The sequence below is a fragment of the Rattus norvegicus genome, chromosome 17, assembly GCF_021556685.1.
Source record: "Rattus norvegicus strain SHRSP/BbbUtx chromosome 17, alternate assembly SHRSP_T2T, whole genome shotgun sequence".
Lineage (NCBI taxonomy): Eukaryota > Metazoa > Chordata > Mammalia > Rodentia > Muridae > Rattus > Rattus norvegicus.
This window is the reverse complement of record NC_141550.1, coordinates 83,462,652-83,490,378: the sequence shown is the minus strand read 5'-3', so window position 1 is coordinate 83,490,378 and position 27,727 is coordinate 83,462,652. Positions and strand designations below refer to the sequence as shown.

Below are 27,727 nucleotides of genomic sequence, written 5' to 3'. Positions count from 1 at the left end.
AACGTGGTCTCCATTTATTAGTTTTTCGAAGTGGAAGATAAGGAAAATGCTAACAGTGTAATTAAAGATAAAAATAAAAGAAGACTTAATGAGATTTGAATTCCTATGAGATGGTCTCCTCGGAGGCTTTCCATTAAGGTCTAATTTCTGACAGTCACAGATAAAGGGGATGAATCTCACGTCCAGAACCTCAATTCCTGGGATGTGATTTTCGACACAGTTGTCAGGGACTTCGCAGGCGGGGAGCTATTAGTCTCAATGGGTATTGGCAGCACTCCTTATTGTCTCCGTCCTTCTCACCCTCTGGGGGAAAATGTGACTTTAAATGGTACAACTGCTAGACGTATATGAAGAAAGTGAATCAGTGGCAGGGAGTCTTGGTCTCATAAATCTCATAAACCAAATGTTAGTTAGAAGAGAGAGGAAATGGAACAATAGGCTTGGGGCACGGAGAGCACTGCAAAATGAGTAAAGGTCAGAAAAGGTTGCTTAGAGATGATGCTCATGTACGTTGCCAATACTGTTGATATGCTCAAATCATTAAGAGCCCACTGAGAGAAAATTATTACCATGTATAATAGACCATTGTGCTTACGGCTTACAATGCAGAAGTGTGTGTGGATCTGGGATATTCACAGAGCTCATCTTTATGTTTTTGCTGAAGCTGGCTTCAACCTTGCAGCAATCTTCCTGAAGCTTCCTCCCAAGGGTTAAGATTTTAGACAGGAAGCATCATGCAGACAAAGATACCCAAGGGTTTCCACCAGCCATTGCAATTAGCAATCGGTACGGCAGTTGTAACGTGGGGTGTTAGAAAGTCAAGCACATTCATGGTCTCTTTCCTCCTACATTATTCTAGAGACAAAATGACCAGAAATCATCCATATCTAAAACAGAAGGCTTCCAGGTGAGAAAAGAAGTAATATGAATAGTTACTAGGAGGGCTGAATGCAGTTCAGGTGGAAAAGTGCTTGCCTCGTGAACAAGAACACCTGAGTTTCATTGACATGAAAAGCCAAGTATGCTAGTGTGGTGGTTCATGGCTTTCATCCCAATACTCAGGAAGCAGAAGCAGGCAGATCACTGTGCATTCAAGTCTGGTCTACATAGCAAGTTTCAGGTCAGTCTTGCCTGCATTATGATTCCCTGTCTGGGGGGAAAACAGATGTGGAGGCTCACTTGTAATACTAGTGCTGGGAAGATGTATTAGACAGGGTTCTCTAGAGTCACAGAACTTGTGGGTAGTCTCAATACAGTAAGGGAATTTGTTGATGGCTTACAGTCTGTAGTCCAACTCCCCAACAATGGTCAGCAGCAGCTGTGAATGGAAGTCCAAGGATCTAGCAGTTACTCAGTCCCACAAGGCAGATAGGCAAAGAAAAGAGGAGATTTTCCTTCTTCCAGTGTCCTTATGTAGGTCTCCAGAAAAAGGTGTGTCCCAGATTAAAGGTGTGCCTGGATCTGGGACTTGCTTTGTCCCAGAGGACTGTGAACTCAGAGATCTCCTTGCCTTCCTGGGATTCATAGCCATTTTTCCCTCAAGATCTCCATGCCAAGATCCAGGTCAGAAACTTGTATCTCCCAGCCTCAAGATCAGGATCAAAGGTGAGCCTTCCAATTCTGGATGGTAGTTCATTCCAGATACAGTCAAGTTGACAACCAGGAATAGCCACTACAAAAGGCAAAGTTACATAGACACACAGACACACACACAGAGACCTACATAGACACATACACACACAGAGAGAGACACACACGCACAAGGAAACATACTACATATACATGTACACAGTGAACAAATAATATATACAGGTCAATCCCTGGCATTTCCAAGCAGCTATAAGTTCGCTTTTTACAAAGACACATGCTCCACTATGTTCATAGCAGCCTTATTTATAACAGCCAGAAGCTGGAAAGAACCCAGATGCCCTTCAACAGAGGAATGGATACAGAAAATGTGGTACATCTACACACTGGAATATTACTCAGCTATCAAAAACAATGACTTTATGAAATTCATAGGCAAATGGAGGGAATTAGAAAATATCATCCTGAGTGAGGTAACCCAATCACAAAAAGACACACATGGTATGCACTCACTGATAAGTGGATATTGGCCCAAAAGCTCAAATTACCCAAGATACAATCCACAGACCACATGAAGCTCATGAAGAAGGACAACCAAAGTGCAGATGCTTCAGTCCTTCTTAGAAGGGGGAACAAAAATATTCATAGGAGGAGATATGGAGGCAAAGTTTGGAGCAGAGACTGAAGGAATGGCCATTCAGAGCCTGCCCCACATGGGTATACAGCCCATGTGTATACAGCCATCAAAGCTAGATAATATCGATGAAGCCAAGAGGTACATGCTGACAGGAGCCTGATCTAGCTGTCTCCTAAGAGCCTCAGCCAGAGCATGTCAAATACAGATGAGAATGCTAGCAGCCAACCACTGAACTGAGAATGGGACCCGAGTTAGAGGATTTAGAGAAAGGACTGAAGGAGCTGAAGGGGCTTCCAACCCCATAAGAACAATACCAACCAACCAGAGCTCCCAGGGACTAAACCACTACCCAAAGAGCACACATGGACAGACTCATGGCTCCAGCTGCATATGTAGCGGAGGATGGCCTTGTTGGACACCAATGGGAGGAGAAGCCCTTGGTCCTGCCAAGGCTAGACTCCCCCCACTGCAGTGTACGGGAATGTCAGGGGAAGAGAGGATGGGGAGGGGGAACACCCTCATAGAAGAAGGGATGGGTTATGGCAGGGAAACCAGGAAAGGGAATAACATTTGAAGTGTAAATAAAAAATATCCAATTAAAAAAAGATACATAGACACACAGACACACACTCAGACACACACACACACACACATACACAAAGATATGCACGATATACACAAACACATAGATACACACACACATACACACACACAAAGATATGCACAAATATACACAAACACACACATACATACTTTCACAGGCAAACACATGATATATACAGAGATACACATAGAGACACACACAAACACACATGCAGATATACACAAACACACATAGACTCACAGAAGCATATTCATACAGACACACTCAGAGGTAAAAATACAGAGACACACACATTCCCAGAAACACATTCAGACACACAAATTGTGGTGATACGAGAGACATAAATTGTGACTTAAGTGGCCCATGCTCTCTCTTCCCTTACAGTGTCTGTACCTAAGATGTAATAAAAATCACAATTCATGTTGCAGCCTATGGTCAAGGCTTTGAGAATACCCCCTTTACTTTAAAGACAGATAGATACAAACAAAGAAAAATCACCTCAAGTGCCTACTTAGTAATCTTTGAGGGGGTGGATAATCATAGGATTATGGGAATTTGTAACTTAGAGAAGTCCCGGAGGCCTTCCACTCTAGAACATGCATGGTCAACAGCTCTGATCCCTGCAGACAATACCTCCTATCTTCTTTTTACCTTAGTCCTACCCACCTTCCAAAGGCCTGTTCTCACGGCATGGCCAAGAGGCAGCCTTTTGAGGTTAGACTACTTTTCTATTGCCCCAGGGTTTGAAACCATCCATACTTTGAGTTTGCACAGCTCAAGGTGTGACCGCCACACAATAAGCTTAACTCCTCAGAAGAAAACATAGAGGCTTTATTTTGTTAGACACATTTCTCCAAACACGAAAATGTATTCACAGCAGCATCTCTGTCAGAGGATCCATTTGGATGACAACTCAGCTGAGCTGTAAAAACGTTTTGTTTTATAAATCTCTATATGTGTAGGTTGATGTCAATCTGCAGGTGAAGGCAGACAAGGAGGCCTGTCATTGAATGAGGAGGAAGGGAGGCAGGAACAGAGGTTTTAAAGGGAGGGAGAACACAAGAGACGAGGAGGAGCGAACAGAAGGAGCTGAGAGAACATGGTGGCAGATGTTAAGATTCTTCTCTGTGCTTAGATACAGGTTGTTACGACTATTTTTAAGGGAAGGGTGTGTACAGGACTTTGTGCTGTCTGGGTGGACAAATTATATCTTATCAATTGGATCAGAGGTTATTGTGTGGTGTGTTCTTTCATGCGGTGACTTAATTGAGTTCAAGAAACTGTGTGGTGATGGCACGTACCGGGATACCATGGAATTGGGACGTGCATGCTTGGCCTGGTGGCAACCTGCCAAGGGAGCTGTGAGTGAGGGCAGAACAGCCTGACAGGATGCCGTGTTGGAATTGTTCAGGGACAGGGGCCAGAAAGTACTTGGGGGCAGTGTGGAGCCACTGAGATAAATTAGCGCTAGTTAAAATGGCCTGCAGGAGCCAGAACTAGAGAGAAACCACCAGGGTATGGGTGGAACTAGTTGCACCTTTCTTATTTTTACTGCAACATATATGTGCCTCAGTTGACATACAGGTAGGAAGCTCTTGTGATACATACATACATACACACACATACATACATACTCACACACACATATGCATAAAATAGCCCAGTTTTATAAATTAAACTTGGTGAACTCCATTCCTTTCTATCTTTCCCATTGTTTTATAAAACAGTGTCTCGTGTAGTTGAGGCTAGAATTGGACTCAGGATGTGGTAGAGATTTGAGCTCCTGGTCCTCCTGCCTCCACCTCCCAGAAGCTGGGATTGCATGTGTGCACCCACATCTAGCACCTCATCTGTATCTTGTTACAGAAAGACATGAGTTTGCATCTCAGCCATTTTGTGAAATTCTAACTCACATTCTGGAGTTTCTGCTGTGTATATGTAACATGCTAAAATGCATCTTCTTCCTTGGTAGGAAGCTTATTTGTGGGAACTGAAGTGGGCCTGCCTAGGCCCAAATCCAGCTTAACTGATTTTCAAGAGATCTGTCAACATTTTTGCTCATATTAGCTTACTATACAGGTGTCCTTCTTGCAATGGAGTTACGTCTTGATATGTCCGTCGTGTAATCAAAACATAATAAGCAGAAAGTACACTAAAGAATCAAGCCCACTTAACACCCTAAACTAGCAGTACAGTACAGTATAGAGTACTGGTTGTCTCCCCATGTGTCTATGGTATATGTGTTCAGGTATGTGTATACGCATGTTTGTATGTGCACATGTGTAGACGGAGACCAGGATCTTATATTCCACTTTTCTTTGAAACGGTCTCTCACTGAACCTGGAGCTCACAAATTGTCTTAACTAGCTAGTCAACAGGTCCCAGGGATCATGGAGTTTTTGCTCTCTCCAGTGTTGGAATTACAGGAGCATACCATCATGCTCAAACTCAGATTCTCACCATCATGTTCTGCTTTTTAATGTCGATTTCCGGAGCCCAAACTCAGCTTCTCATAATTTTGAAACCAGCATTTTACCAAGTTAGCCACTTTCCCAATACCATACAGTATTTATATCAACTTTGTGTGGGCGTGCACATGTGTATACATAAGCATGTGCACGCTTGTGCATTCATCCACTAAAGATTGAGCCCACAGCCTGTGTGTGAGCATGCCTCTAAGTCATATACCCATATCGAATTAAAAAAATAAACCATCGAAAAAGAGGTGATCTCCCTCTTCAAAGGCTAACTTGAAAATTATGTCGCAAGCATAAATAAATTAAACTTATAACTTAAAGCCTAAAACATGACTTCCGCAAATTAACCAGCAGAACTGAAGAGAGTCGTTCGGATATTGTAAAATAACACACCGAAAGAGTATTTCTGAAGTTTTATTGAAGCAGTAACAAGTTGGTCAGATATTTTCTGGAAAAAGAAAGCAGTTTTAATGGTATTCAAAAATACTTTAAAAAGTATTCTAGCACAAGATTTCTTCGTAAAACTAGATTATTTTGTAAACCTTTTCTACGCCTTTTGGGGGTGTCAGTTGTTATGTGCTGAGCTCGTTTCTATCCCAGATCTATCTTGCGCTCCTGAAAACTGCAGTAAAGGCACTTGAAAGCTCTTTTTTCTAAGATACGATTTTTTTTTCCTTCTTGCTGGTACTGCGCCGTTGCACTGAGCCTGTGCAGTTTTTATTCAAGGTCATCGTGGTGCTGAGAAGTCTCATTGATCACCTGCCCAAAAAAAGAAACAAAAATCAACTCATGGTAAGGAGAGGCGACCCTAATCAGACAGAAGTGTTGAGTGAGCTGGGGCGTTATGCTGACTCATCTGCCTAGGCGAGATGCCTAGGCTGGGCAGCCTCTTCCTGCAGACAATGTAAGTGTCCAGTGGGAGGTTGTGATGTACAAAAGAACACTGTGAAACTGTGCCTAGGAAGTTGGCCTTAGCAATCTGAAACACAAAGGCCACAAGCAACTAAGACATATGAAGGGGTGTGGCAGATGCATTTTATATCCACATGCGAGGCTGAGCTCTCGGAATTACAATTAACTTCAGCTATGCCCTGCCTGGCATGGAGTGGTAACAAGAACCTGACTGACCATATGTGGGTCCTTGTACTATGCAAACAGGTGACGGTTGCTGAGAGAGAACCCTATGTCTGATATCAAACCATCCCTGATGTAACTGGTGTCATTAAGTGACATGCTTTAATGCAGCTCATGTAGGAGGTACCTTAAGGGCGTTTTAGTCCCAATTCAATGAACATACTATGGAGTGCAGACAGATTACTGTCCTTTCCAAGGTCCTTGCGTGGGTGGAATTGGAGGATATTCTTCCAGTGTGCACGGGGACTCCGCTGCCTACATCTGATACACCTGCTCACTGGCTTACAGGGGACCAACACATATTTAAAACGGCTGTATAATTTACTCATCATTCCTTCTTTTAAACATTCCCGTAGTTTATCCAAAAATTACCAACCTGTCCGTCTCTGGTTTCAACCGTCTTAATCAGGAGTGTTCTTTTGGAGTGGGTGTCAACCAGAGGAAGTGACTCCAGGTTAGTTTCTGAATTAAAAAAAAAGGGGGCGGGGGAAGTAAGGAAAATAAGAGAGATTTTAAAAAGTAACTATTTTACCCAAAGCACTATGACTTTACTTTTGTAGCTATTCAAAGTGCTACTCACACAGAATCCTACAATGCCCTGTCTGTTTGAATACACAGCACCTAGGGCCTCCTTCATTCAAGCTGAGATAGCAGTTCCCTGAGCGTGCCATTACCAGGGAGCAAACTGGAGTCTACACTTAACGGGGCATAGAAGGCAAGAGTGCACTTGAGTTTGAGGCTTAGGGTGTCAGGCTGGGAGTATGGCTTTCTGGGTTTAGCTTGGCTGACTGCCCTGAGTTTGGTCTCTAGCACTTGCGTAAACTATAATAAAAAAGAAAATGTGTCCAGTACCAAATGGTCAAGCCTGAAAACATACACGCAATATGATACAGAATGAACCATTGTATTCATGTATGTAAGAATATATAGCTAGAAGTGTGTGTGTGTGTGTGTGTGTGTGTGTGTGTGTTTGTGTAACAGCAACTGAACAAAAAGAAGCCGTGAATTGAAAAGACAGATATATGTCAGGAGGTGGTCATGGAGGTTTGGAAAGAAGAATGGAAGGGGGAAGTGATTTAATGATATCATAACCTCGAAAACCAAAAAGAAATATTTAGAAAATAAAATGGGTGTACACACATATTTATAAAAAAGAAATCACGTCTCATTGAATTTTCTTTGGAAAAGCGTGGTTCAAGAAATACTCAAACGTGGATGCTGTGCCACAGGCAAAGTGACTGGGGACAGCCTTGTGACATTCTTTTCCCCATAAAATGAGACAATGTGCTTACCTCTCAGGTTCAGGGAAGAAAAGTTTGGAAGAGGCAGAGAAATCCTATAAAAAGAAACACACAAAAATGAGAACAAAGCTCTTCAAGGAAAAGGAACGAGTTTTCATACTTCTTGAGTTTTCATCAAATACAAAATCTCTCGTTGTTAACGACTTGTTTAAGAAACTCCTACATAGGTTGGTCTCATCGGTCCATTTAAATTACCAAGAGCATTTTTTTTTCCCCACACAGCGACATGAGCCAGAGGAATTACAGAGTGGGGAGTACTGACTTTGGCATGGCTATGGATTCAAATCTACTCTGCTATTAATTAGCTCTGACCACAGCAAGTTATTCTTTTTTAACCTTAAACTCCTCCTCTATATGGTCTCTGGCTTAAAGGAGCAGGATCTAGAAAGACCACTGTGAGTTATCAATGAGCATGCGCACATTTGCTGTCCATACCTGCTCTCCTCCCCTTCCAGCAGCTTCCTGTAGGTGGCGATCTCAATGTCAAGAGCCATCTTTACATTGAGCAGGTCCTGGTATTCACGAAGGTGGCGAGCCATCTCTTCCTTCATGTTCTGGATCTCATCCTGCAGGCGGCCAATAGTGTCCTGGTAGTTAGCAGCTTCAAGGGCAAAATTCTCTTCCATTTCACGCATCTGGCGCTCCAGGGACTCATTCTGCAGAAAGAAATGAAGAATGGTTTCTCATGTGATTTCCCAGACAAACCCAGCTGTCCCCAGAAATATTCATAAATCACGTGCAGTGATTCTCTTCATGGTAGGTGCCCACTAGCTTCGAACGGAGAACCCAAGCACCCACTCCCATGTTTTGCTTTGTTGAGATAACATTTTTCTATGGAGTCTAGCCTAACCCCAAGTTATAATCCCCCTGCCTCATTCTCCAGAGTGTTGACGTTACAGGAGTGTATTCTTGTGCCCAACTTTAAAATCCCACTTATTACAATCAATAATATATGTAAGCTAAGACTTTCAAGGTACCCACCAAATAATTCTTAAAACTATCTTGATAATTCATTATCTTTGGATAAGTGTGTATGTGTGTATGAGTGTGTGGGTGTATATGTGTGTGAGTGTGTATGTGTGTGTGTATGTGCACATGTGTGAGTGTGTGTATGTGTGTATGCGTGTGAGTGTAGGTGTGTATGTGTGTGAGTTTGGGTGTGTATGTGTATATGTGTGTGAGTGTGTGTAGGTGTGTAAGTGTGAGTGTGTGTAGATGTGTATGTATGTGTGTATGTGTGCGTGTAGGTGAATATGTGTGTGCATGTGTGTGCGTTTCTGTGTGAGTGTAGGTGTGTATGTGTGTAAGTGTGGGTGTGTATGTGTGTGAGTGTGTGTGTGTAGGTGTGTATGTGCATGTAGGTGAATATGTGTGTGCATGTGTGTGTGTTTAATTCATTTGTACAGGTCTCATTGTTAACCTAGTCAGCAGGACAGTAGTGAGCACGACATTTTCTGCCCTTCCCTGCTACATGGTACTCACAGTGCCTTTAAGGGCATCCACTTCGCAGGTGAGTGACTGCACCTGTCTCCGGTATTCGTTTGACTCCTGCTTTGCCTGGCGCAGGGCATCGTTGTTCCGGTTGGCAGCCTCAGAGAGGTCAGCAAACTGTCAAGAAAGAATCAAAACGGAGATTGTTCACTTCCAAGACTTTTCACTTTCATCCTCACCCTGCCTCTGCATTCCCTAGAATTTGTCTGAACGTCTGTTTGGAAAGCCAGGGAAAGGGAAGTGCAAACCAGCCTTGCGTTTTCAAACAGTATTTGCTCTACGGCAATGCTTTCCGAACGGTGGCGCTCAAGAGCACGGGAGTAAGGTATTATTTGAAGTCACAGAAGACCATGGAAAGGGAGAAGCTTTGTGAATGGGGACAAAGGGGGAGGGGAGAAGAGACGGGAGGGGGGTGATGTGAAATAACAATGACCTACAAGCTAAAGCCAGCTCCTGAGTAGAGCTGAAGGTTGCAAACGGAATCAGAGGCACCTGTTTGAGAGCTAGAGGATCTCGCCACGGTGGCTCATTTCGTACCTTGGACTTGTACCATTCCTCGGCCTCCTGGAGGTTCTTGGCAGCCACACTTTCATACTGCTGGCGGACATCACGCAGGGCAGCGGTGAGGTCAGGCTTGGAAACGTCCACATCGATCTGGACATGCTGTTCCTGAATCTGGGCCTGCAGCTCCTGGATCTCCTGGGGAAAGAACGGACACAGAGAGGTCGTACACAACACGGATGCAGCTTTGTTCACCCGCTGAAACTGGCGTCACTTACTTCATCGTGCAGCTTCTTCAAAAAGGCAATTTCTTCCTGCAAGGATTCCACTTTACGTTCAAGGTCAAGACGTGCCAGAGAAGCATTGTCAACATCCTATTTCGAGAAGAGAAAAGACGATGTGGAGGGTGCTGAAGTCCATCCTTTATCTAATTTATTTACACTAATTCTTTTCTCATTTTATGTTATGTGTATGGGCGTTTTGCCTGCATGTGTGTAGTATACCATGGGCATGTGATATCCCTGAAAGTCAGAAGAGAGCATCAGATCCCCTGGAACTGGAGAAGGGTGTGGCAGTTCTGTGGGTCCTGAGAATTGAACTCCGGGTCTCCTGAAAGAGTAGCCAGTGATCTTAACCACTGACCCATCTCTACCTCCCCTTATTTATGAATTCGTTCAAAAATTAACCACACAAACCCATTCTCCTTACTATAGAAAAGTGCTGAAAATTTCATGACCTTTGATAAAATTTATAAATCATTTAGGGTCATATTCCACTATTCACTCTTGGCTATTAAAAAGGACGGAGAGCCATTTTTGTTGTACTGAAGCTAACTAATAGGCAAGTTTAAAAAAAAATGCATGTATGTGCACAATGACACGGTATGGTGAACTATACTGAGTCCACATTTCTGTATGCAAAAATTCATTATCAGTTTTAAACCTGAAGACCAGTGTCACATTTAATAATTGTGTAATTTTATGATGCTAGTGATTGATTAGATTCTGCAACTTCACGTCTGCGTGAGCAAACATAGGATAAAAATGAGTGTCAAAAATAAAGTGTTTTTCTTGGTTTTTTTTGTTTGTTTTCTTTTTGTTTGTTTGTTTTTGTTTTTTTAGTGGGGCTTGGTGGTAAGAGTATGCTGCTCTTTCAGAGGGCCTGAGCTTGGTTCCCAGCACCCACATCCAGCAGTGCATAAAGGCTTACACCTCCAGCTCCAATGGATCAGACACCCTCTTCTGGCCTCGTGCGCGCCTGCATAAGTGCCCTGTACACCCACACAGACACAAACACATACACATTGCAACATCATTTAAAATTGCGCTCAGAAGGGTTAACACATATGCAAGCTCTTTTTGTTTCCTGTATTCAAACCTCCAGATTCTTATCTCTGGGATTTAGAACAAGCACTCAGTTATCTGGCATCCAGGTCTCAGGCTGGGCTCGTATCAAGTAGAAATTCATTGTTCAAATTCAGGCCATGCATTTGCAGAGATGCACTCATCGGGCAAGAAGGGAGAGAAACATAATCCTGAACTATATTGTTTTGCTGTCTCCATTTTTTTTAAATATATAAAACACGCCCGGCTCAGCCTCTAGGGTGTTTCTGTCTTTCTCAGCCATCACCATATCATTCTGGTGACTTTGCCTGTTTGAGGATGACGGGTCAAAACATTTGTAATGAAACTCTACTTAGACTTCTTTACAGAATTTATAAAGTGATCCATTTTAAGGCAGAATGTGCAATCTTGACTGTGAAATGATGTTTCCTTTCGAGGGAATGTTGGGATACGTAGGTCCCTTCTCTCCTAAGCAATTGTGTTTGCAGTGTCGTTTATAGCTATAATGTTGAGTTACTCTATCAGCCTCAAAGAAAATACTACTTAATAAAAAGAATCTAAGAACTTAAATGGTGGTAACATTCATTTCTGACTCCGGCTAAGCCCTCAAAAAGATATAAATGATATTGGACTAACCTTGAAGAAGTTTAAGGAAATGTGCATTTCATTTAAATGAAACAGTGTTATTTGGTCCACACATAAGATATGGTGCACATTAATTCAATGCTTTGCAGAAAGCATTCCTTGGGTGATAAGCATAAATGCCCAGTGACTAAAAAGAGCCTCATATTCGTCTACTGCCATTAAGGATGCAAATACCTTCAGAATGTCCCCCTAGTTCATTCATCTGGAGAGTTATGCTGTTGATCCTAACAAGTGTTCCAAACGACAAGCCTGTACTGGCCATCCGTCCGCTTTGGGATGCCTAACTTTGGAACAGAAACAAACAAATCCTCCCTTGCGATAACACTCCATTCTTCGGTTTAGGGTTTAATTCTGTCTGTGGAGGGCGCTAAAGAGTCTACAACCCCATAAAAGGGGGCCTTTCCAAAAATGAGGGACGACTTTAGCTTTAAGAACTTCCTACACTGCATACCTCACAAGCCTGGTCCAGACACTAGATAACGGATGTTAGCAAATACTTGTGTCCAACTGGAACTGTGGTTACATCATTACATATTCAATAAGAATGTAGCCTGTTGCAAAGCTGCTCTGGGAACACAAAGGCCCCTATTATTTCTGTCCAGAGCCAGCGCAATTGCCAGAACGTCCCTCTCCACATTCCATAGTGAAGCCCATAGAAACCTTTAACACCCTTCTGCCACGGGAACAGATGGCTTCTTTTCTCCCTGGTTAGATTACAAAAATAGTTGTGCAATGACTCTTCGGCTAATACAGTACCGAACTTCGAAGGAAGAAAGGGAACTTGGCTGAATTCCAGTTAAACTTTCTCATCCTCCAGAATATTCTACATTTCCAGCTTGAGGAAGCCACTGTGCTTTTTTATGACCTTGTGAAAGTTAGCCAACTTCACTTTCACAATCCGCATTGTAGTCAAATTGTAACCATTCGATATCAGAATGTCAATATGTTTCAAAAATGAAAGCAGAAAATGTTTCTGCGGTGTATTGTGTGTGTGGGGGGGGGTGTAAGAAAAATCTGGAAAGGAAGCAGAAAATAAAGCCTTCATGTTCCAAGGATTGGCTGGAATAGTGGAGTTTTTCAATGTGTGCACTTTCCGCCGCTAGGGGGCTTTACACGCAGACGTGAAGTTCTGCACCTTTTAAAACGTGGGCGAAGTAACTTTTAGAAGCGCGTGCGGTTGGCTCCGTGGAGCTGCGGGCTGCATGTGAAAAAGGAGTCTACAGACCTGTCTGAATGACTGCAGGGTGCTCTCGGCTTCCTCCCTCTGGAGCATCTCCTCCTGCAATCTGAAGCAGCAGCACATTAACCAAAGGGGAACTGGGAAACGGCCAGGGGCGGGGCGGCCACACCCAACCACTAACGCTGGCTTTGAGGCCAGGGCTGCTGTGACAGACACCTCCACCCACAGCAGTGACGGCAACTTGTCGAGCTGGCAGCTCTCTGCAGGTGTTAGGTGGAGCTGGGGCACCCTGAAAAAGGCAATCAGTGCCCTTCCCAACAATCACAGCCAGTCCCCTGTCCCAGCGTCCCAGTTGCCTTTGCCATCTCTTTGTCTGGAAACCTTCACACCCATTCTTTCGTTCTGTCTGGTAACTGTAAGCTCACCAGATGGACCTAACAAACTTTCTAAAAGTTCAACTGAAGTGCTTGAGTGGGGAGAAGAGAGAAATGTTCACTGCAAAGTTTAGGTTCAGGGTGGGGCCCGCTTCCTCTGCTATCCCCCAGACAACCGCCACCCCAGCCACATCCCTAAGGGCGTGGCAGCCCCAGCGCCAGGCCCAGGACTCCCCTCCCTCCCACACCCACACCCACACCCCACCACTCGCGTGGGTCAGGCCTTACTTTTCTCGCAGCCGCATGATGTCCTCGGCCAGGTTGTCCCTCTCCACCTCGACACGGGCCTTGTCATTGGTGAGCTGATCCACCTGCCGGCGCAACTCCCTCATCTCCTCCTCGTAGAGGTCGCCCAGGCGCGACTTGCCCTGGCCCTTAAGCTGCTCGAGCTCGGCCAGCAGGATTTTGTTCTGCTGCTCGAGGAAGCGCACCTTGTCGATGTAGTTGGCGAAGCGGTCATTCAGCTCCTGCAATTCCACCTTCTCGTTGGTGCGGGTGTTCTTGAACTCGGTGTTGATGGCGTCGGCCAGCGAGAAGTCCACGGAGTCCTGCAGCAGCCGCACGCCGGGCATGCTGCTCCGCAGGCGCACGGCGGAGGACCGGGTCACATAGGCGCCACCCGGGGACGAGGAATAGAGGCTGCGGCTAGTGCTGGGGCGCAGCGCGCTGCCTAGGCTGTAGGTGCGGGTGGATGTGGTCACATAGCTCCGGTTGGAGCTGGGCCGGCTCGATGTGCCGGAGCCACCGAACATCCTGCGGTAGGAGGACGAGGACACGGACCTGGTGGACATGGCTTCGAAGGACGAGGTGGCCTGGCTTGCTGCGGCTGCAAGATCTGCAAGAAGAGAGCGAGGGCGCAGTGGCTGTGAACCGTAGGAGCGCTGGGGTCTCTGGGGGGTCCAGGAGCAAGAGTGGCAGAGGGACTGGACCCCGCCAAGGGCGCTGCTTTTATAACACTGTTAGGAAAGAGGGTCCCCTCCCACTGTCATCCTAGCCGCCGAATGAGCCAGCCAATGGGGACCCGGAGAGAAGTGAGGAAGGAGTGGGGCGGGGGGGGGCTCCCCTCGAGCCTTCCTCCTGGGCTTTCGGGGATCGAGCACAGTCCTGTTATTACTTGGAAGTCTTAGGACTTTCAGGGGTTTTCCGGATGATCACCCCAACTCTCTGCTCACCCTTGGGTGCTGAGAAAGAAGGGATCGCGGGGAGGATTCGTGGGGGAAGGGGGGCTCCGGAAAGTTGTGTAAATCGGTCCCTGGCACTGAGCCAAAGGGGCGTGGGCCTAGGCGCGCCGGTAGGAGGGGCGCGGTCGCAAAGCTGCGGTCTTCTGGGACTGGGTGGGTGGGGAGATCTGTGAGCCGGGGAGCGGGAAGAGCCTGCAAGAGCGGTGTTGCAGATCGGAAGGCGGGGAGAGAGAAACAAAGAGGGCCTGAGATTGGGGGTGGAGAAGCACACAGCCCAAGATATCTAGCTCAAGGCCGGGCGCTCGCTCGGATCCTTTACAGAGGTTTGGGGTGGTCGTACCCCCTGATCTAACGGACTCCGTGCAACTCCAGAGGATCAGGATCCACTGCCTCTGGAGGAAAGCCCAGGGGACAGGGGTGGGGTCGCTGAGTCAGTGTCTGTGTCTCATGGATCCCTGAGGGTGAGATCGGCTAGCGGTTCAGGAAAACCGTTAGTTGAGATTGACTCCAGACTCCAAGAGCGCTGAACTCGCTGTCCCAAGTTTTAAACCAACTTTGAGCGTGGCCGCTCTGGTTATTATTGTGGGAGTGTGGAGGGTTCTCTTTAGGAAGAAACTCATGCAGACCCGGGGGAGTCACAAAACACATCCCATTCCTCCCAGACCACAAAAGCACTCAGAAAGGCTTTTCTAGCTAAGTCTCCCTGCCGCCCTTCCCTCTTGTCTCTTCTTCCTGCATGAAACCACACCCTAAGTTCTGGGTGAAAGAGGAAACTACTTTGGTAATTTCAAAAGCAAGCTCAGTGATCACGGGCTTTTCTGAAAAGTGGACTTCATTAGAAGATAACCCAAGCCGGACAAGAATTCATTAGGTGTTGCTAAAATATCCAATTCGATGAATGAGTTCGGATGAAAGGTAGTTATGTAACTCAAGTGATAAACCGAAGAAGCAGATTTGTGTAGATTTTAGAGCAGCGATGCAGGGGGAAAGATTCTAGTGACTCGTCTGGACAATGTCACAGATCCTGTTTTCCACAAAGAAACGTCATGAAATCTAACTTGAAACGGAGACAACTGTGCACAGAACAAAGGGTTCAGAGTGTGTCCAGATCCAGAGACTGTCACCTTTTCAGAGGGAAAAGGCCCAACCGAAGGCTATTGCTTCACTGTTAACTACTAGGCAAGACGAAGGGGACTGGATTCTCCGAGAGAGAAGGAGTTTTCAAGAAAGTGAAGTCAGGCCCTCTGTGATTCAGCACTGATAGAAAAATTACAGTTGCTTTTGGTGGGGAATTGAGGAGTACTGAAACGATTAATTTAAAAAAAAAACACACACACACACACAAAACAAAAACCTGGGAGATGGGTTCATTAGTGAACAGAATAGGAGAAAGAGCTTGTGTTGTGTTTTTGCTTTTGATTTTGTTTTTTTTTTTTTTTTTTTTTTGGAGCACAGAGTGTTCCCAGCTCACCTGGCAATTAAGAAAAGCAGTTTAGAGACGCAGGCAGGATTTATGCTAGTTTTTTCTTTGTTTGTATTTGTCTTGTTTTATTTTGTTTTTCTGTACAAGACTCTTTGAAGCAAACCTCATCTGAGTCAGTTCTGGGGAATGTTGTTGCCAAGGTTGTGGCTGCAGGACCCTTGGGGACCCAGCTCTCTTGCTGTTGGTTTCTTTATTCTCCTTTTAATGAGAGTCTGTGGGTCCTTCCCAGAGAGCATTCCCGGGGTTAGCCTGTGCCTCACGTTACCATTCTGTATACTGAGAGCCTTTTATTCAAGCCACTGCTCAGCAAATGTCACCATTGTGAGATTGCTCGGAATGGCTCAGGATGAGGAAAGTGGTTGTCTGTGGGGAGGAGGGAGGGTAGCCTTCCTCCTACATGGTGTGTTGATCCCAGGGCAGTGCAGTGGCTTTGTCAGGGGACCCTTGCTGAATGAGTCACTGTGGAAAAGGAGGACTGGATTCTGGTGTGGTGTGGCAGTGTGCCATGTGGGCACCCACAGCAAATTCCTCAGGTTGTGATGACTGCCCTGGTCCTCTTCATCACCCGAAGGGGAGCCCTTCTTCCCGGCCCATTCCACTTTTGTAGCTTCAGGGACATCTATGAACATTCTCCTTCTACTGTTAATACATTTGCTGATATGGTAATGGTGGACCTGCGTGTTTATCTTCAACTCCTTCTTCCTTTTAAACAGCTTTTAGGAGATAGAGGAGTGAAAACTGCTACAAAAAATTAGTTTTACTACTTCATGGAGAAGAGGAGAAGTGATTAGACTTGGAAAAGATTTGCTTCATTACACACATACTCACACATGTCCATGCACACATATGCACACATGTACACTTGCACATACACTTCTATTACTCTCTCTCTCTTGGTCTCTCTCTCTCTCTCTCTCTCTCTCTCTCAGAGAAAGAGAGGGAGGGAGGGAGGGTGGAAGGGAGGAAGAGAGGGGGAGGGGAGAGGGAGGGGGAGGGGAGATCGAGAGAGCACTTTATCCACTAGATGATATTCTCAAACAAAGAGAAATCAGTATATTTGAGTGTGTGCACATCTTTACAAGAAAACAGTCTATGAGCATAGCTTTCTTAGTTTTCATATTTATTTTCGATGGCAATGAAAACCTATCTCAGAAGTTTTTAAATCTGGACTTCTGTGTGATGCAAGTTTGTATATAAATAAGTGAATCATGTGATTCGTAGGTCAGGCACAGGCGCTATCGGAGTACTTAACAGGGTGATTTTGGAATTTGCAAGCTATGGCCATGTCAGTTTAACATGGTGACTTGAGCTGACAGGGCAGCCAGCCGTGAGGACAGGAGCTTAGTGGCCTGTCGAGTTTTGGGAGAGCTGCCTACAGGAAGTCGTGTCAAGAGGACTGCAGGTGGCAGATCCTTCTGCGTGAACGTTAGAAACTTAGAAACGAGATGGTGGGAGAAATCAAGCGAAGGGATGCAAACCTGCAATCCTGTTACTTGGAAGCTGGAGCCAGGAAGATCGGAAGTTTGAGGCCATTTTCTTTTCTGCATAGTTATTTCAAGGACAGCCTAGGATCCATGGGACCCTGTTTTCCATGTAAACAAACAAAATACCCACAAAGGCATAAATATCATGTAGCACCCTATAAACACACAGAAGTTTTATGTTTCAAACTTAAAATAAAAGAGGCTAAAAGCAAGGCAAGCCCTAAGTCATGATGATGCAGGTAACAGTGCAAGTGCCCTAGCTTTTTTTCCTACGGAATCATAGGTATTTTGTGTACATTGACTGTAACTAGATATTGCCACAGCAGCCATCGAGCTGCACTTGACCATCCATTTCAGAAGGGTGGCGTCTCTTTTGTTTGAGTTCATGGTGTTAGTATACAATCATCTAACTCACCGGTAGCATCTTACTCATTTGCTATGACCTAGAAACTGAACAGGCAGAATCATCGTTATTCAATATCTTGTTTGTAGGTGCCATATTCCTAGAGGAAGTTGGTCCAGTTGTAGAACAGGTACTTTATGTCACTGAATATAGTCAATAATGACGGGGAAGTGTTTTCACCTTTACTCTATAAACATTTTCACCTAAACGCTGCCCTATTTCTTAGATAGTATTCTGAGCAAAATTAGACATAGCTCATTTACGATCTTAAACCTACCATCTGCAGCAGCTTCCTCAACTTCACTTGTCAGGGCACTACCCCGAGGAAACAGGACTGGACACGTTAGCATTGCTACCCCCTTACTTTGCTTCTCTTAGGTCCAGTAGGGATGGTGTCCCACTGATACTTACAGCCACACATCTGTTACATTGCTGTCACTCAGGTTCAAGTGCATAGGTTCCCCCGTACCTCCTTTCTGTGGTACCTTAGCTGGATTTCTCCTTCATCCAGATGGTCAGTACTTCCACCACTGTATCTGTCTCGGGTCACAACCCCCTTCTCTTAAAGGTTTTGCTTTGAAACTCCAAGCTGTTCTAGAGAGAACATGCCTTTTGGAGGACATGGGCTCTAAGAGATGAACTTTTTTTTTTCCATCCATTTTCTCACTATTATTTTTCCAGTGGTGAGAGAAGAACACTTTCGGAGTCTGTGACTGGAAGGGAAGGGCCTGAGGCTAACGTTCACGTGTCACTTATGACGTTTGCACACTATGCTTGCCATGTCCGATGTGATGGAATTTAAACCTTATGGCAAGGCACGATTGATATCATTTGTTAATTCATTCAGAATATATTTATTGAGCATTTAGCCAGTACTGGGCATACAGCCACAAACTGGAGACAGCAGGTGTGGCACGTGTCTTCTCACAACATTATATCAAGTCCGTGTGAGTGTACATACGGTACAACAGAGACGGCACTCGAAAAATTTTGAGTCCCGATAAAGACCAGGATGCCCATAGATAAGAAAATAATTTGTATTCATTTTTTCCACTGTATTCCACACTCCTTAGCAGAGTGAAGAAAGTCAGACACTTTTCCTACCTGTAGGGAGGAATTAAGAAGAAGGTGAGAAGTCAGGGCTGGCGGCTCATGCTTCTAATCCCAGCACTTGGAAAATGGAGGCATAGGTTGTCCACAGCTAGTTAAAGGCCAGTCCAAGCATCATAGAATGCATAAAACTCTGGAGGCTTTAGATGGAGACATTATATCAACATGATGGAGATCAGAAAATGCATACAGTAAGAGATGTTTGAAGCATTATGTGGTTTCTACAGTAGGTCATGGTGGAGAAAGAATTTCTTATGATGGCCAATCCGTATAAGCAAAGATTTCACAGATGGGAGAGTGCTATGGGCTTTTAAGGAATACCAAGACTCAAAGAGTGACTGGATTGTGAAGCAGGGGTGGGGGGAAGGGAACTGGAAGCCAACATGGGACCATTGTGTTGGAAGACCAAATGCCAGGGAGAGGAGTTGGTAATTGGTACAGTGGGCAGTGGGAACTCACTGTGGCTTCTGAGGAGAAAGGCGTACTTGTTGCTGCATGTTGTTTGAGATGAACTGGGGAGACAGGCTTGAGAGCTAGTAGGAGATCAAAGGAAACTGAAGTGCAGGTGATTTTTGGAGGCAGAAGTTAGAGGAAAGACAGAAGCTAAATACCTCTGGGGTTTCCCAGACAGAGCAATTGAAAAATTAGCATATTCAAAGCAGAACAACTTAGGTGGGGAATTAAACTGTGGCAAACAGTTGTTTATTAAGGTCTCCCACCAAACTGGCTATTTGCTACTTTCCTTAATGTAGATTAACATCTCATAGAGGTGAGGCAAAACTGTCTTCACTCTCTACACAGTATTTTCACAGGGATACCTCATATTGCCTATCTGCTTTCTGTGTGTTTGGTTTCTATGGATACATTAAAATCTTGGGTGTTTTCAGTATCTCTACGCTATTCTTAAAAGAATAGGGGACAAATGAACCCCAAGATATTCTTGTAGAGATGTCTTTCAACTTTGGAAAGGGAAAGTAATTTTCAACAGAATTATACATGAAGTCTAACTTCTTCATAGTCTTGTTGCAATCTGAAATAGAGGAAGAAGGTAGGGAGTGGGTAGAAAGAACAAAACCATTAGTTAATGTGCAGAAGGGCATCCTTGTGTAGATGCCAAAACAACCCCAGCAAACATTACACAGAGAAGTGAAGCAGGAGTCTTTGGGTTTCCCTCAGTTCACTTCCTGGGGGCCCGGAGGGGGAGTAGAAGAGAAAGAAGATAGGGGAGTAAAAATCCCTGCCAGTCTACTTATAAAACTGAGAGGTCCCGTAGAAGAGGGCTAAGAGACAATGTTGCAGTGTAGTTACTTATCCAGACTACTGCAACAAAACTAATACACATGTGTCCAGTGGCTTCTAATGTTTTTTTTTAACCACTTTTTAAAGATTGGGGGAAAGGTCATGCTAGTATTAGAAAATTTGCCAATTACATTGGTATTCTGGGTAATTACTAATTTGCAAAACATTTCCCAAGTGGTGAGAAGTTTCTATTATTTTTCCTGGAACTATTTATGTGAGAGATCAGGTAACAATAAAACAAAAGAAACAAACAAACAAACAAACAAAAAAAAAAAAAAACCGAAGCGCAGTTTTCTTTCAAAGAGCTGAAAACTTCTTGTTATTTTTCTCTAATTTTTAAAGTCTCATACATGTATGTATGCGATTTTATTAACACCCTCGTTACCCTCTGTTAAAATCCTTCCTTTCCGTCTGAACCTCTCTGATTCCCCGGTGGCTACAACTTGAAAGAAAATCATACCCTCTCCTCCAGTGACAACAGCCAATACTTTCTTAGAAAGAGATGAAGCCTCACTGATCCCTTCTGTATCCATGATGACATACTGAAGGGCCCATTCTTATTCAGATATTTATAGCTGCCTGGTGTTCATGGTCACAATACCCCTGTCATATCTGAGGAGAGCACCTCATGGCTCTCCTCCATCTCGTAGCTGTTAGTTCTTTCAGTCTCCTGTTTTGTGATGTCCCCTGGGTCTCACAGATGATATAAATGTCCCATTTAGGGCTGTGCATTCAACAGTTGCTTAATTTCAGCATTTTGCCCATAGACGAGTTTCTGCATGCACTGTCATTTTTTTTTTTTTCCCAAAATGGAACTTTTCTGCTCCCGATTCAGAGTGACACTAGGCTATGGCTACAGGCATAAATATTTAGAAGACAGTTTGACAATATATCCTTTTATAGATGCAACAGTAATACCACCACCCCCCCTTCAGCCTGTAAGATCTCCAGATACAGATGTTTGCAAAGGCTTATAATACGGGGTGTGAATTCCTCGGCCTTTGGCAGGGCTTCTATCCGTCACGTTGTTGGTTATCTACCAAATAGTGGTGCCACTACCGCACCAGTAATCACATCCTGCTTGGGGCACAGTAGAGTAGTACGCATGCTCTGAAGCTTGTTGAGACTTTTGATGCTCGTCCTCCCCCGACAGCCCACAGGTCTCCTTTGTGGTAGGATGAATGCTCGTTGGCGCGCGGGCAGGGGCGCGGGGGACATAGGGGGTGATGCTGGAGTCTCTTTAGCATTCTCAGTACAATGTCTATGTTTGCATTTCCCGCCTGTTCTGAGAAAGCAATGAGACTAATTTTAATTCAGAGAATGTTGCACCCTTACTGAATTATCGCAGGACTGCGGACACCTTAGGGGTTTTCTGTGTAAAACTCGTTCTCCATTTTTGACTCGACCTATCGGCATGAGTTGATAGCGATGTCACTTGACCCTTCGGTACAATTCAGTGAATAAAACCTGCTATCCCCTCTTTGCTAGCGGAAACGGAATAAAGGGATCAGAGTTTGGTGGTGCGTTACCTCTACAGATAAGATCAAGGCCTATTGCTTATGACTTTCTGTTAGCTTGAGTGAAAGAGAAGAGTTAGCATTTCAAGTCCTTCAGGATGCAGACACTGTGCAGTCTACAAATAATGCAAGACTTGCATGAAGTGAGAGGGAGCTGGAGAAGTCCAAGGACAATCTGGAGTGTTCAAGGCCAAGCCAAGACATTACTAATGATTACGTTTTCTTTTTATTTATTTTTTTTATTTTGCTTTCCAGTTTTTTCTTACAGAGTGCTTATCAACATTTGCCTCATTTAAAAACTGGAGGATGCTTGGAGTACAGTGCATGGGAAGAGGGTCCTGTACACAGCAGCAGAACCTACAGCGGCACCAAGGTGTAAATAAAAGGAAAAACGCACGTTCATATATTAAGATCCATATATTAAAATGCCCTAGAAATTCTAAAGCCATAATGGCATGATTCCTAACAGATGGGGTTGCTCTGAGAGAACCAGGAGCCGTGAGGACTTACAAGGTCCAGGCTCCCTGCTGGGGGCTCAGGACACAACACTGTTCTGAGAGTCACTGGGTCTTCTACTCTAAATCTTGCATAACGTGGCCAATCTGAGATCCAAGTGAATTTCTTCATAAAGTCAGAAGGCCCTGGGGAAACAACATTGACTTTTACTCCCCAAAATCCATGGAAATGTGAACTGTTCTGCTCTCCCTTGCAAACTGCAGTGTGTGTCTTAGTTGCTGGGTTACCAGCTCAAACACAAGCCCTACGCTGTTGCCAGGGAAGTGCAGTTAGCAATTAAGTAAAGGAAATGACTGTGGGTTTGAAACCAAATACTGTCCCGTTCTTCGCTCGGTGAAGCATCTCTGTTACTCAGACAACTTTATCGCTAAGGAAGTACTTGTGACTCATCCTCATACAGAGTGACTTATTAAAAATCCCAGTGTTCAGTGACTGTGCCATGGTGCTTCTGCTCCCTATTCGTTGGACTAAGGCAGAAAAATCTACGTTTGGCTGGCATGTTATTCACTGACTGACCCATGCATTTATAATGCAATAGCCACATGGTGATCAGAATAAATGGTCAGTGGCTCCCACAGTGTGTGATTGCATTAATGGTGTTGCTAGCAGTTCATTTCCTAACAAGAAATAAAAGGAGATAAACGCTTGTCATCCGTTTTTATTGTTTTAGAGCACATCATAAAATGCCTCGTTATCCTCCATAAAGGTAAAAAACAGAATTAAAAAAAAAAACTCTCCTGGACAGTGTCGAGAGGAGATAATTACATAAAGAAACTAAGGAAACTACTTTGCCAGTCTCTTCAGAATTTACCTATTCGATTTCCCAGATGTCACTAATCGACAATTGATACTTTCCTGTGGGGAAAAAAGAAGCTATAGGAAAGGCATTGCTTAAAAGAATGGGAGGGTGGGGAAGCACCCTTATAGAGGCAGGGGAGAGGGGAATGGTGTGGGGGAGTTGTGGAGGGGAAACCAGGAAGGGGAACAGCATCTGAAATGTAAATAAATAAAATAACTAGAGAAGAATAAGAAGGAGGAGGAGGAGGAGGAGGAAGAGGAGGAGGAGGAGGAGGAGGAGGAGGAGGAGGAGGAGGAGGAGGAGGAGGAGGAGAAGAAGAAGAAGAAGAAGAAGAAGAAGAAGAAGAAGAAGAAGAAGAAGAGGAAGAAGAACAAGAACAAGAACAAGAACAAGAACAAGAACAAGAAGAACAAGAACAAGAACAAGAAGAACAAGAAGAAGAACAAGAAGAAGAACAAGAAGAACAAGAAGAAGAAGAAGAACAAGAAGAAGAAGAAGAAGAAGAAGAAGAAGAAGAAGAAGAAGAAGAAGAAGAAGAAGAAGAAGAAGAAGAAGAAGAATGGATCTCCAACAATATATCTGTATAATTACAAGGGAACGAATCTTACCATTAACAGCTACAACAAACCAAACCAAAGATATAAGCTGGCTTCTGAGCTTCCCACTAAGAATCCTCTGGCTGGAGCTCTGGATGTGCTAGGAGGATCGTGGTACCACCCTCTAGTGTGGCTTGGACTGCTGAAACCTCAGTTGATTTGAGGACCCACCCAATAAGATCCTGAGATCTTGGCAGTATCCTTTTAGCATCGCTGTACTCTCCCTGTAACTTTTATCTGTTTCTAATTTGGTGGCTGGAAAGGTTTGAAAGAGGCAATGAGTCACGATAAATATTTCTCTATTTCTTCCAGATAGAAGCTTCCAGTGTGAAGCCAAACCATGTGGTTGATACATGCCTGAGTCTTGCCATCTGAAACACTTTCTGGAGGGAGCCATGAAAGCACACTTGGGGGTGGGGGATGCTAGCACAGTGGTTCTCAAAGAGCGGTACCCTGGCTTTTGCTCTCTTGCTCTTACTCTCTTCCACCTTTTGTCCCTTCTCTCCCCATTCCCCCCCCCCACATTCTCATGGCTGGATTCTCTCTCTCTCTCTCTCTCTCTCTCTCTCTCTCTCTCTCTCTCTCTCTCTCTCTCTGCCTTTCTTTGCCCCTACTACCCTCTTAACTTCCCTCCCCATGCCCTAAATAAACTTTATTCTACACTATTAAAAAGAGAGAGAGAGAGAGAGAGAGAGAGAGAGAGAGAGAGAGAGAGAGTGGTACCTTGTCAGTCAGCATCAGCACCACGTGGGGATTTGTTAGGAATAGGTCTCACCCGAGACAAACTGGGTGGGGTGGTAGTCTGTGTTTTAAGAAGAGTGATTTCTAGAACTTTGATTCTAGTGAATCAGTCGTGCTTGTGGGCACGTAGAGTATGAATCATATAGCGGTTGGAGATTGAGGGGAACTGGTCAGTCTTTGCTTATTAAGAAAAGAGGAAAGGATTTTTTTAAGGGCAGACTTTAGGTGAGTGTCATAGTGCTGGTCTGTAATCCCAGCACTTGGGAGATACAGGCAAGAGAATCAGGAATTCGAAGCCAGTCTTCACAAAATAGTGAATGAAAGGTCAGCTTGGGCTATATTAGACAGCTCCCTGCCTCTGGTGTGACTGTGCCTGTATGTGTGTGTGTGTGTGTGTCTGTGTGTGCGTATCTGTGTATGTGTTTGTGTGTTTATGTGTGTCTGTGTGTCTGTGTGTGCGTATCTGTGTATGTGTGTCTGTGTGTGTGTCTGTCTGTGTGTCTGTGTATGTGTTTGTGTGTGTCTGTATGTGTCTGTCTGTGTATGTGTTTGTGTGTGTCTGTGTGTGTGTCTGTGTGTGTGTTTCTGTATGTGTCTGTCTGTGTATGTGTCTGTGTGTGTGTCTGTGTGTGTGTGTGTCTGTATGTGTCTGTCTATGTATGTGTCTGTGTGTGTGTGTCTGTGTGTGTGTGTGTTTGTGTGTGTGTCTGTCTGTCTCTCTCTCTCTCTGTGTCTGTGTATGTGTTTGTGTATGTGTGTCTGTCTCTCTCTCTTTCTCTGTGTGTGTGTCTGTCTCTCTTTCTCTGTTTGTGTGTGTGTCTGTCTCTCTCTCTTTCTCTCTGTGTGTGTGTCTGTCTGTCTCTCTCTCTCTCTCTCTCTCTCTGTGTCTGTGTATGTGTTTGTGTATGTGTGTCTGTCTCTCTCTCTTTCTCTGTGTGTGTGTGTGCCTGTGTGTGTGTGTCTGTCTCTCTCTCTTTCTCTGTGTGTGTCTGTCTCTCTCTCTTTCTCTCTGTGTGTGTCTGTGTGTGTGTGTCTGTCTCTCTCTCTCTCTGTTTGTGTGTGTGTGTCTGTCTCTCTCTCTTTCTCTGTGTGTGTGTCTGTCTCTCTCTCTTTCTCTGTGTGTGTGTGTGTCTGTGTGTGTGTGTCTCTCTCTCTCTTTCTCTGTTTGTGTGTGTGTGTGTCTGTCTCTCTCTCTTTCTCTCTGTGTGTGTGTGTCTGTGTGTGTGTGTCTGTGTGTGTGTCTGTGTGTGTGTGTGTCTGTGTGTGTGTAAGGGCCAGAGATGTCTATCAGGTATCTTCCTCTTTCACATTCCACCTTAGGTTTTTTTTTTTTTAAGAAAGATTCTTTTATTGAATCTGAAACCTGTCGAATCAGCTAGACAGGCTGGTCAGTAAGCACCAAGCATCTTCCTGTCAGAGGTTTCTCACCACCAGCATTGGGACTCTAGGTGAGCACAGCTTTACCTGATTCTAGGCATCTAAAGTCAGGTCTTCAGGCTTGCAAGGCAAACACTTAACTGTCAGTGCTATTCCCTCAGCTCCAAATCCCTATCTCAAAGATATAACATGTACTTTAAAAAGCATTAATACTTGACTTAAACATAGAAAATGTACTAAAAGTCTGGCCTTTAATTTGTAGACTGATTGCTTGCACCAACCTCCAAGAGGGACAATCAAGATATGAGGTCATTATAACATACACTGCAACATGGTTCAGAAATTCTAGAGTAATTTTTCTATTAAGGGAATACATTCCTTTCCATATTAGGACAGAAATTTAACTCAGCTTTATAAAATCATATGCTATTCTTACATTCTGCTGACTTAGCCAGCTGCATGTGTCTCCTGAGACCCCGGTTTCTACATCTGAAGACCATATGCATTGCCGTTCTGCATGACTTATCCAATTGAAATGAGACAAGGGATCCAGTGCGTGAGAGACACTGTGGAGTATTGTGAATACCAAGAAACGAAAACCACAAAGATGGTCTGTGAGAATGATTCACACAGACACCATTGCTGAGGGAGTAGTTAGAATTTGACACAAAAGTTACCTGCTTATTCTAATTTCCCTGTCATCTATATGATCGCTGGGTCTTATTTGCTTATGTGTTATTTAAAATTTTTAACCTAATTTTATGAACTTCTAATTTTCATTTTTCTATCAAAATTACACTAGTGAAAGATATGCACAGAATTATTGTAAAAATAAAAGTAGGCAAGTTGAGAAGACGTTTCGTATTTTAATTTAGTTTAGTTATTCATACATCCTGACTGCAGTTTTCCCTTCCTCCTCTTCTCCCTGACCCTCCTTCCCCCTCCCCTCTGCCCCTCCCCCAGTTTTTAAAACACAGCCATTACCGTTTTTTTTTTTTTTTTTTTAGATGTGATCCTTAGGATCTTGGTTATTTGATGTGTGGGTTGAGGAGGGTTCATGAATGTTGACATAATGACATCACCCAGGATCAGCACATTTTATGATTACTAAGATTATCTGTGTTTATTTGTATACTAATTCAGCTTCCATGGGATGTTTCGATTTTCTCACGAAATGGGGGAGATCCACATTTGTTTCATTAAACGCAGCGGGTCCGGAACTTGTATTGTTTGGATTGGGAAATACATCATCTATTCTCTCCGGGAGAACTGAGGAACTTGAGACGGATTTCAAACCAAAACAGGAGACAAAGGAGTGGAGCCCAAAGGGAAGCACAGATACAACTATTCCAGACACACCAGGAGACAAGAAGAGGTCTCGAGATGACTGAGAATGTGAGGCTCTCAAAAAAAAAAAACCTATCGTAAACCAACATGGAAGAGAGAAGTTGATATTTATTTAAAAAGTTTGTTTCGTTTCACTTTACATTGCGTATGAAAATCAGTGTGGAAAACAAGAGGAAAAAGAACATAGACATGAACTTTGCTCCTCTTCCAAAGGACCTCCTATGCTGTCAGGAAAGAAGTAGAAAGTGAAGGAAAAGTAAATACATATACTTGATTCAGAAACGAAATATTTTGTGCTTCGTAAAACCCAGCAAACCTAAGTGGAAGAATGATAGAATGGGGATTGTTTATAATATAATAAAAGAACAGTGAACATTAAATGAAAATAAAATATGATAATTGAACAAAAAGTGTATATTATTTCCACAAAGAAATTACAAATATCACAAGCAATTGACAAAATAAAAGAATTTCATATGGCCAGTCAAAGAATAAACGTCCTTGATACCAAACAATGCGAGGAAACCAAGACTCTTCTTC

The 27,727-nt window shown here is 44.0% G+C and overlaps 1 protein-coding gene across 1 annotated transcript; it reads right to left on the bottom strand.

Moving 5' to 3' along the window:
- Positions 1-5,707: 5,707 nt before the first annotated feature.
- Positions 5,708-14,205, bottom strand: Vim (vimentin). Its single transcript, NM_031140.1, has 9 exons — positions 13,563-14,205; positions 12,946-13,006; positions 10,011-10,106; positions 9,769-9,930; positions 9,223-9,348; positions 8,176-8,396; positions 7,732-7,775; positions 6,816-6,901; positions 5,708-6,064 (listed from the first exon to the last, which is right to left on the bottom strand). The coding sequence occupies exons 1-9, from the start codon at positions 14,123-14,125 to the stop codon at positions 6,023-6,025; spliced, it is 1,401 nt and encodes a 466-aa protein (NP_112402.1). The 5' UTR covers positions 14,126-14,205; the 3' UTR covers positions 5,708-6,022.
- Positions 14,206-27,727: the final 13,522 nt, after the last annotated feature.